Source organism: Galeopterus variegatus, unplaced genomic scaffold (genome assembly GCF_000696425.1).
Source record: "Galeopterus variegatus unplaced genomic scaffold, G_variegatus-3.0.2 Scaffold2404, whole genome shotgun sequence".
Lineage (NCBI taxonomy): Eukaryota > Metazoa > Chordata > Mammalia > Dermoptera > Cynocephalidae > Galeopterus > Galeopterus variegatus.
Window position 1 is genome coordinate 42548 of NW_007728515.1, and position 11736 is coordinate 54283.

At 38.5% G+C, this 11736-nt stretch overlaps 1 protein-coding gene across 1 annotated transcript in view; it reads left to right on the forward strand.

Moving 5' to 3' along the window:
* The first annotated feature begins 9333 nt into the window (after positions 1-9333).
* LOC103597743 (spermatogenesis-associated protein 31E1-like) overlaps positions 9334-11736 on the forward strand; it is a 20577-nt gene continuing 18174 nt past the window's right edge. Inside the window, 4 exon segments of the mRNA XM_008581613.1 lie at positions 9334-9342; positions 10504-10965; positions 11284-11301; positions 11303-11734. Coding sequence (XP_008579835.1) covers positions 9334-9342; positions 10504-10965; positions 11284-11301; positions 11303-11734 — 921 coding nt within the window.

Genomic DNA, 11736 nt, shown 5'->3' on the forward strand with positions numbered 1-11736 from the left:
CGGTCCGGTATGGGGGCAACACTGAGGGTTGCGATCCGTTGCCGGACACGGAAAAAGACAAAAGACAAAAAAAAAAAGTTACATGGATCTTTAAAGACTATTTTTAAAGCATATTTGTATGATCATAACAGTAACAATATAAAATGCCTAGAAAATACAGAAAAAAATATAACAATAATTTCACCATACATATAACCTCTGTTGACAATTTGTTGTATTACACACACACGTACACACACATATATGCACACACATACACATATGCAAATGTACAGTTTACACATAGTTGGGATAATATAGAGTATACAGTTTAACATTGTGCATTTTTCACTTGAAAATGGAATATAGGTTAGAGTGTGGTGTTGCTAACGGTAAGGTCAAGGGTTCAGATCCCCATACTGGCCAGCCACCAAGGAAAAAAAAAAGAAAGAAAATGAAATATGAACTAGCCTAAAGGAATATACACAATCTTTCTATGTGATCATGTCTGCAATAACATAATCCATTTCAGGGAATTCTTTGTAAATTCTATTAAAGAAAAATATGCTTAAGTAATTCATCTGTCATAACTCTGAACTTTTATTAAAGTTTTATTTTTATTAAAGTTTTATTAAAGTGGAAAACATTTGTACAAATACTTTTCTCAGGAAATAGATTCTCATGAAATGAGAATTTCCTGTTTTCACTTGTAATAAAGAATCCTTATGAATCTGAAACCTATATTTTTTCTCTCTTTCTTAAAAGGGCACAAAGCAAGTTGTATATTCCCACCCTAATTTATGATAGTAACATGGCATAAAAGTTTAAACATCTTTAATAACAACCTTATAAATCTTTTGGCAAAAAAATTTAAAAATCAACTGGCTTAATGGAAATTAAAATGTCCTTGATCCAGCATGATATTTTGAAAATTCATAACGATAATTTTTAGGACAGTAATTTCCCTGTTATAAAATAAATATGTGCTTCTCAGAGAGAATTTGAAAAATGTAAATGTAGAAAGAAAAATATCAGTAATACTGTTATCACCCCAAGATACTTTTTCTAACATTTTGCTGAATAACCATTTTTCCATTCAAATTATTAAAAAGTTATACTCACACATTTGATCTTTTAGTTAGCATTATGAAATTTTAAATCTTTCATATAACTGACATACATCATTTTATTAACATAATATCTCTTACATAAGTATATCATAATTTAATCACTTACTTATTCCTCAATATTCAACATTATTTCTAGGTTTTTGGCAGAAGTGAACAAATTTGCACATAAAGCTTTTCTTTATTTAGGCTTATTTCCCTAGATTAGTGTGATGGTCTTTTGATATGTCAGTCTGGCTGGGTTACAGTGCCCAGTTATTCGATCAAATACTAATCTAGGTGCTGCCGGAAGGCAGTTTGTAGACATGAGAGTGTGACAACCATAATCAATTGACTTTAATAAGGGAAACTATCCTAGATAATCAGGATAGGTTTGATTCAAGCAGTTGAAAGGCCTTAAAAGCAGAGCTAAGGCTTTCCCAGAGAGGAAATTTCACCTGTGGACAGCCTGTCTTACAGACTTCAGACCTGCATAGCCAACCCCCAGAACCTATAAGCCAACTTCTTACAATAAATTTCTTAATATCTATCTCCCACTCTTCCTGATCCTTTGGCTACCTAGACTGACAAGAGTTATATTCTCAGAAGTAAACATACTAGGTCAGAGGGCTCACCCAAATAAAAAGTCCACAATAATATTACTTTTGCTTTTTTCTTCTAACTTACTTCATGATTTTTAAATATTTAGATGATGTCCTGCTTGCTGATTACTCTCACATAGCCTAAAATTGAGCAAGTAGGTGAAGTCATGTTTGACTGTAGACTTGCTTTATGGCTAAGCAAAGAAAAATTACACTCAGAATGAGCCAAATTGGTGGCATTTGTTCAACTTGCATGCTAAACAAAGTATACTTAGACTTGGTCCAAATTATTCACCAACAGAGTGCTGGCATTGGTTCAAAGTGCCTCAGCTAACACTTCATTATCCAAGCAATCTGAGGACCTCTATGATACCATTCTCTCCATTGCACTAACTTTTTAAATGAACTCAGTTCTATTTATAATGTAACATGAAACCTGTACTAAGCAAAAAAATTTCACATACACCTATCTATACACATATACCACTCTTAGAACATATTACCTTTCAAATATTCCTTATTCACCTTGTCCTATATCATCCTTTATGGTTTTTCAATTATTCTTTATAATCTCTCTTTAGATTTCATCTAATTTTTACATAAAGGATTGTTTGAATGACTTAAGATTAATAAGAAAATGTCAGGACAAATAACAAGTGCACAATGATGAAAACTATGTAAACTAATTATAACGGCACATAAATCGTTCTTATTCTGGACAGCTTAGCAGGATACCACTATCACAGCAAAACTTAATCAGTTTACTGTTTTTCCATACAGTGTATATAATTGGCTATAAATTTCTATCAGGTATGCTACTGCATATCTACGACAACACATGACAATAGCTACAGATTTGGGGATAAGGTTTTTTAAGGTTTAACTATAAAACTGACCACATACAAAAAGAATTGGACTATTCATAGGGTGCCTTCTCTTTTCTAAAGTGGTTCGAAATGGTTCTGTGCATTTGAAAATGGTGGTGAAATGAGTTGGATTCTTCATCTACATAAAATAATGAGCTAGCTGAAAAACAACCTGCCATTAAATGATTTATAAATGTGATTTTTCCAGAATTGGGGCTTAGGCAGACAAAGGGTAGACCCAGTTGAGGAACTCTAAGAGTCTCAGCAGATTGGAGATGCCTGTGGTGCACACAGGGAACAACCATGTAACTGGGTTAGGACGGGCCATAATAATCATATACAGTGTATATTGACAAAATAAAAAAAAATAAATTAATTAAAAAATAATAATAATAAAATAAAAAATAAAATTAAAAAAAAAAACAGTTGAGGAACTCTAAGAGTCTCAGCAGATTGGAGATGCCTGTGGTGCACACAGGGAACAATCATGTAACTGGGTTAGAAGTTTAGACCTGGACTGCAGCAGTGAGGCCAACAGAAATATAACTACTTAAAACATGTTAACACAAAGTAAAGTGAACATGTTTTAGTCTTTGAAGTATCCTAAGTCATGATCTGCAGACATCAATAAATGTGCTGAACGAATGAATTTGGCTTTCTTTCTTTTCTCCCCCCCGCCCCTCGCTCCGATAAGCAGTTTGAGCTGCAAACAGCAGTTGGCAGAGAAATCCCTTTACAGTCTAAGGGTGTCTTCTGCTAAGTTCTCTTCATCTCAACACCCTTTGTGATCTACATAGATTATGGAAAAAAGAACTTTAGAGGGAAAGGCTTTAGAAAGAGGATGTCCTGTAAAGTCAGTTCTACTTGGTGAAGAAGGTATATTAGGATTCAGAGCTTGGCCTAATTCCTTAGGATCATCCAATTGCTCATATTGACACTATTATCACTGAGCAACTGTCTGATCTCTACCTGACCCATGACATTTTCCTACTGAGAGTTTAAAAATGTACCTAGACAATATCCACTCAGAAGTTATATCTGTCAGTGTAAATATTGGCCTGTTTCTAAGTGTGAGTAAAACCCAGAAGCTTTACAACCTCCCCTCAGGTGAACTAAGGAACTCAATATGCATTGAGGGCTAGGCCATGGACCTCAGAATAGATGGGGTATTTAACTAATTCATGTATATATCCCCATGGTGGGTGCTTGATAACTAATTACGGAGAGAAGGAAGAGAGGGAGGAAGGGATGGAGGGAAGACTTGATGAGCTTTGAGTTCTGGGAGCTTTTCAATATCTTTTAATATATTAAAGCTCTCACTATCTTAACTGCAGCAAAATTCCACATTTACCAGTTGATAAATGCATTACCATTAAATATTATATAAAATGCTGTGTACCAAGTGGGGATGGTAGGACAAAAAGAGGTAGAAATTATTTCAGGACCAAGAAATATGAGTTACTATCTGTTTTTTTGTTTTGTTTTGTTTTTTTAATGGCTGGCTGGTAAGGGGATTCAAACCCTTGACCTTGGTGTTACAAGGCTCTGCTCTAACCAACAATGTACTATCTGGGATTTGAGATTCAGAATTACTTACTCAAATGCACTTAAAAAGTAAGAACCAATAGTGAATATCATATAATTTATAAATGTCTACTTTATTGTGTTAAACAGACAGTCAAAATCAAGTTTTAGGCAATAACAAAATGATCTCGTATGGTATAATCATATAACTTACTTTCAGAATAGTTCTACATTTGGGATGGAGCAACAGGGCAATAACTGAAAGCTACACATGACCAAAATCCATTCTTTGATTATGCAACTTCATATCATGTTAGTAAATGGACAACCTGTGGGACAGGATTTATGTAATTCCCCATGTTCTAAAAATAAGTGTTTTAACAGTCATGATATTTTTTTAAACCCCAGATTTTTAAAATATTTTTATAAAATTTATATAATTTTAATTATTTTTAAATATTATTATAAAAAATGGATTACAGATTATACCACAAACATTTACTATGTATATATTATAAGGATTAATTTAATTGAAGTATTTTTCCCCTATGGCTCTAATTACTTACAGTCTTTTAGCTGAAAGGTGCACAGAACATTAAATAACTCATTAACCTTAAAGATAATTCATTAATGGGGCCGGCCGGGTGGCGCACTGGAGAGCATGCCGCTTGGGAGCGCGGCGGCACTCCCGCCGAGGGTTCGGATCCCATGTGGAGAGTTCCCGCGCACTGGCTGAGCGCAGTGCAGGTGCAGCACCGAGGGTTGCGATCCTGTTGCTGGTCCCCAGTACGGGCGCATCACGGAGGGTTGAGATCCTGTTACCGGTCAGTAAAAAAAAGACAAAAAGGGAGCGCAGTGCAGGTGCAGCACCGAGGGTTGCGATCCTGTTGCTGGTCCCCAGTACGGGCGCGTCACGGAGGGTTGAGATCCTGTTACCGGTCAGTAAAAAAAAGACAAAAAGGAAAACCAAAAAAAAAAACAACGATGTTGCTGGTAATATGCATCTTTTCAAACAGTGCAAAAAAAAAAAAAAAAGATAATTCATTAAGTGCATGGATTCTACATGATTAATCATTATAAGTGAATAAATAGGGGAAAAAAGTCTAATAACATATGGTTAAGTACTCTAGTTTCCATATACTCCGTTTTGCAAATAAATGTAGTCTTTTTTCTTTGTCAGTATCAGCTTATAATTGATAAACTACTTCTGTCACAAAAAAGAATCTTTTTTTCATTTATTTTTATTCACTTTATATTTTCCAAGTATGTAATTTATTTTAAATATATTATTCTATATAGGACATTTTTCTATACATAAAAATCAACTGGTTAAAAATAAAAATAACTAGAAAAAAATACAAATATTTTCAAAACCTAAAAAAGTAAATGATATATTAAGGACACTTGTAACACTTCAATGCCAGCTAAAGTTTAAAAGTAATAGAGGGACTTAAATAATATTTTTTGTTCTCTGAAAATTTCTCAAAAATTTCTAAACTTTTTCTAAATATGATTCTTTATTCTCTAGATGGCAAGATGTTTGCTACAGATTTTAGCTTCAAAGGCTCCCTAGTTTTAGGCTATATTAAGGTTTTTTTTTTTTTAATCGTAGTTCTGCTATTTACTCACCATTTAACTTTGGGATAGTCAAAGCCTCAGTTTTCTCATTTGTAAGATGGAGACAATTATATCTACCTCACAGCATAGTTGTGAGGATTTGAAGAGACCATATTCATAAAGTGCCTAGCACAGGACACAGCCTATTGTTATCACCAATACATGGTTGCAGCTGCGGTAGTACAGGTGGTGATCGTGGAGGTGGAGGAGGCAGCACTGGTGGCTGTTTATTGCCTACAAAAGAAAATATAGAAAGTGTTTCCTGGGTTTAATTGAATGTGGGAGTAGGGTTTAGGCAGTGGTGTGCTGCCTCTGGCTTGTTGTGGCTTAGAGTGCCAACTGTTAAATATTAATCAATTTTTCAAGGTTGGCAGTGGAGGAAGAATTTATTACAACAGTCATTATTTACAAAAATATGATGCACATTTCATGGCTTTGCCATCTCAGAGCTAATTCCACACTAAAGGAGGGCAAGTTTATTAGTGAAACTTCCTAATTATCTACACTAAAGTAGGTAACTAAAAGCAGAAAGAAAAAAAAAACAGCAAATAATGCAAAAGCCATGTATTTTTTTGGAATGCTAACAGATTTACTTTTTCACTTGTGTTTAATGTAACCCATTATTTCATTTTCTAATCCTAGACTAACTTAGAACACAGGAGACAAATTAGAAACAGTGCTGATTCAGCCGACCCCGTGGCACACTTGGGAGAGTGCAGCGCTGGGAGCGCAGCGTCACTCCCACCGTGGGTTCGTATCCTATATAGGGATGGCCAGTGTGCTGACTGGCTGAGCACGGTACAGACGACACCACACCAAGGGTTGCGACATCCTTACCGGTCACAAAAAAGACAAAAAAAAAAAAAAGTGCTGATTAGAAGAGGCCAGTGAAAATTCCAAAATATGTTGGAATAATCCATGAAACAGATAACTTACGTGTAGAAATCTGAGAACCAAGATATTGTAATGATAGTGATTTAAAAGAGATGCAAATGTTCCTTTGTTACCTTTTTTCTCATCTTCTAAGTTGGTGAAATTACATTACAATACAATTGAAAAATCCATTCTTACCATACTATAATTTTCTCATATTTGACATAAATTTCCTTTGCTTTTATCTTCCTGCTCCTCATATGGTCTCCCACCTTCTAAAGTACCTAGACACTATCATCAACTAGTCTGTCATTTCTCAGGAAATTGCTAATGCAAAAAGGGGTGAAGTCATAGAATGGGTCATCATCCCCATTTTTACAGATGAAAACACTGAGCTGACAAATATCAAAGTCAGAATTCAAACCCCAAAATGACAACCTCTTGCAGTTATACAGCACTTTATACTTTTTTTTTTCCTTATCAGTTCATTCGGTTTTATGCAAATAACTTTTATTCTGTTTTATCTTGTTTAGCAGTTTCATAGCTGCTGGCAAGGGCAGGAATCTTACATTTCAAGAAATGTAAAAGGGCCTCATGAAGATCAGTGCACAATTCATAAAAAAATCATAAGCAAAATACAGCATGGTAAAGATGAAAGGATCTGTGATACTAAAATGAATCCATATATTATTTTTAGATCTAGTAATAATCCATATCACTTGCAATTTATAAATGAGTAAAGATAGTATGATATTTTCCTCAAAAAGTACTTTATTATGGGGCCGGCCTGGTGGCGCACTGGATAGTGCACCGCTTGGGAAGCGCGGCGGCGCTCCCGCCCAAGGGTTCGGATCCCACATACAGACCGGTTCCCGCTCACTGGCTGAGCGAGGCGCGGGAGCAACACCGAGGGTTGCAACCCCGTTGCCGGTCCCCGGTCCGGTGCGGGGGCAACACTGAGGGTTGCAATCCGTTGCCGGACACGGAAAAAGACAAAAGACAAAAAAAAAAAAAAAAAAAGTACTTTATTATAAGAATGAGGGCTAAAAATTTTTATTTGGTGGCATGTTAATAAATGGTCGATGGTTCTTTTTAGTATCCCACCTTAGCCCCATGTTGCAATGCTAGGCATATTTTAGGACCCTATATCTACTTATTGGTTTATTGGAAGACCATCTTTATGATAAAAGGAGAATCAGGCCAAAATTGTGTTGATGTGTGTGGTGTAAAGAACACAGGACTAAAAATCAAGACACTGTGTACTAGGGCTACTTCTGCCAAAACTAGACATATGACCTTGGGCAAGTCACCTAGCTCCAACCCTACCTAGGTCTTGCCTGGAAAATATATGTCTAGGTCCACAGAATCTCAAGGTATCTCTGTGTTGCTTACACCTGACTGTGTTTTTTTAATCCAAAATAGTTCCTGTGCTTCAGAGGTCTTGCCTGGAAAATATATGTCTAGGTCCACAGAATCTCAAGGTATCTCTGTGTTGCTTGCACCTGACTGTGTTTTTTTAATCCAAAATAGTTCCTGTGCTTCAGAGATTTTCCATCTAAGAAGGTCACACATAACCAAGCAGATGCTAGTAACTGCTTTAATAGGAGTAACAAGGGGCAATGGAATGTTGCATGTGGGCAAATTTACTTTTCAGGGTTCTCTGAAACGATTAAAGGAGATTTTTATGAAACTAGACTTTGAGTCATGGTGCTATGGTCTGAACGTTTGTGTCCCTCTCAAAATTCATATGTTAAACTCCTAACCCCCAAAGTGGTGATATTAGCAGGTGGGGCCTTTGGGTCTTAATGAAGTCAAGAAGCCCTCATGAATGGGATTAGCCCTGAGAGAGCTTAGTTGTCCCTTCCACCATGTGGACATATTGAAAAATTAGCCATCTATGAACCAGAAAGTGGGCCCAGATTATAAATCTGCTGGAACATTGATCTTGGACTTATCAGCCTCCAGAACTGTGAGAAATAAATTTCTGTTGTTTATAAGACACTCTGTTTGTGGTATTTTGTTATAGCAGCCTGAATGAACTAATACACATGGCCAAGATGTAGCAGAACTACTGGGAAGATTCAGAAGTAAAACTTGATCAAAATATCAAAGCAAGGTTGAAATGCATGACATTATCAGAAACAGTGAGTTGGTGAATGCACAGACTGTCCTGGTGAAAAGCAATACACTGAGAACTTGCTAGTAAAGATGCCTCATCAAAATGCAGATAGAAGCTTGGTTCTATTATAAAATTAGTGGCCTCAAGCCAAGATCTCCAAGGGATAAAATGGACCAGTTAATATCTGGGTTCCAGGGGAAAAGAATAGAAAAATGATGAAGGTTTATCTGTAACAAGTTGAGCAGTGGGGTCTGAAGGAGGGATTTAGAAAGCCCAGGAGGGTCAAGAGATCTTCTGGGCCAGGTGATGGGGGAGGGGCTGTGGTTCAGCCTATTCCTCTTTTTGCCCCCTCCCCCACCCTCAGGAGCCCTTTCTGATGAGGCCACAGCTCTGTGATCCATGCCTGAGCCTTAGTCCCAAAGGTAACTCTCAGGGCTCAGTTGCCTAAGGACAGCACCGAGATTCAGAAGATGGAGAATCATCTCTTCCCTGTGAATAGTGTTAGTGCCACAGGGCCGAGCCCCAGCTCCACTTCCTAGGTGGTAGATATCACCCTTGCCTTCCTGGGTGCAGTGGGGCTCTTCATTATGTTACTCCCCTACCTGCAGAATGTTCCATTCTTACCACCTCCTAGGAAAAAGAGGAACATGAAGAAGGTAAGCAACCCTCCGCCCAGATCCAACAGACAATGATTCTCTCTTTTCTCCCTGTTACTATTTCCACTTTTCCAAATCAACTAGAGAGACTCTTGAGATGGGAAACCTCAGGAAAGAATAGAACATCATCCTTCTAGGCACAAGTGGGGCCTGGCAGGGGTGAGAGTGGGCACTAGGACTTCTAGCCAAAGCTCTCAGACCAGCTGTGTGGCTGAGCTGGAGGAGCCAGGGCAAGGTCAAACACCAGGACTCAGTGGCCGAGGATGGGATTGGTGAGAGAGCACTGACAGGACAGGCCCTGAGCACTGGCTCATCAGTGCAGCAGGCACTTTTGAGCCAAGACTTGCCTCCACATGGAACTCATTGGAAGGCTGTGCTGAGCCCCTGACAGCCTTCCACCAGTGGCTGGAGTCACCTCCAGCCTCAGGAGGCAGAATCTTACCTGATTGCCCAGATGCAGGTCTAGCCTGTGGGTTTCTTGAGCAGAAGCACACTTAGATTTAATCATAAAAATGTAATTCTTCTTAAATCATTTAAGAAGAGGTTATATTTTAGATTAGATAATGCTTACAGTTTGATCAACTTAGCTTTTCAGAAACTGTCTTGAGCAGAAGCACACTTAGATTTAATCATAAAAATGTAATTCTTCTTAAATCATTTAAGGAGAGGTTATATTTTAGATTAGATAATGCTTACAGTTTGATCAACTTAGCTTTTCAGAAACTGTACTTTGGAATGTCACGTGGTTAATTGATGTTACTAGTTTGTATTGTTTAAGCTATACTTAGCCATAGATAACTTTTGTTGCCTATGTCTTTGTGTTCTTTTGAAATGATTGAATCAACTGATTTTTCTTGTGAAACTTCCTTGTCTTTACAATAAAAACAGAAGCTAACTTTGAATCAGGTCTATACCCAATTTCTCCTAAAAGAGGAGTTGCTAATGTGCAGTCCCTTCGGGCTTCTCATTGCATTCATGTTGCTTTGAGTAATATTTTTTTCATCTCTATTACACAGCAAGAAGTGTAACATGCCTCCTCTGGCCAAGCACCCTCTGCCTCTGGCCTCCACCCAGTAGAACCTCAAGAAGACTAGTCTGACTCGAGGAGAATCAGGCATCTCAGGCCTTGACCACACCATTTCGTTCCTCTCCTGGGGGCAGGCAACTGCCAAGGCCTTGTTCTTCCCCAGTTCATCACATGGCCAATCCCAGCAAGAGTGTCTTTCCTGCCATCCACCAGAGGCCTCATTGTGGGAAGACTCCACACACAGGCAGGTAGAAGCTGGTGGCCCCTCTTTTATCAACCCCAATGTTCAGAAGCTCCTGGAGATACTAATCTTGAAGAGAGCAGAACTGATGATGTGGAAGGAAAAAGAAAAGGATGGGTCATTTCTCAAACAAATGAGCCCAGACTACCACCTGAGTTCTTTGTGGAATGTACTAAAGTCACCGGGTGACAAGCAGAACACCCTAACCCCACAATCCTTCTGGAGAATGAAAGACAGACCAGAGAAGCTTCCTGGACTTCAGAAGCTCTCTTATCCCAAGGTCTTGGAGGACCATTTACAGCAGAAATGCAGCCAGCTCTTCTGGGACCTCCCCTCTCTGCACAGTGAGTCCTTGGTAGTTACTGCCTGGTTCCCTTGAAAGCCTTCCTCATGTCAATCTCCCTCTCTTTTATTCGATGGAGTCTCTAATCTTCTTAGCTTTCCCATGCCCAGCCCTTACCCCACCACGTGATCCAATTCCAACTTTGGTCTCAAAACTGGTCCTCACCTCCTACTCAGGTCTAGACGCAGGCCCATCCCCATCCTCTCTCCCAAACCCATTCCGTTGTTCTCCACCCTGACTAGGGTCTGTAGAATATCTTGTCCCACATCCCCGAAGGAGTCATCATCATTCATCCTAACTAAAAATCAATATCTGGGATGGTCCTCACAGAAGGGACTGAAATGGAGTTAGGGCTTTACCCTCCGTGTTCAAAGAATCTCAAGAAGTCTTTAGTCTACCCACTCCCAACCTTCCCCAGACCCAAAAGACAGCCTCCATCCATCCCAGGGATTCTATCATCCCTGATCTCCAGGAAAAACTGCAGCAACAAGATACATTCATCAAAGATGAACCACCTGACGGCCCTGAGCAACTGACAAGGCCTCAAGGCAAATTCTCACTGATGACATGTCAGTGTCCAGCAAAAATCAAGCATGGGCCCTCCAAGCGTTCTGGATTTGCAGGTGAAAGCAGAAAGAATGTACAGAAGATGAAGTCCAGGAGCTCTGGAAGATTCTGTAGAAAGGGCCCAGTAAAGTTCAAACTAGAGAAAGACCCAATCAAAAACCTAGGGCAAGATCAGGATAGTACTAGAAGATCTATCCAAGGATTCAGGAATCACGT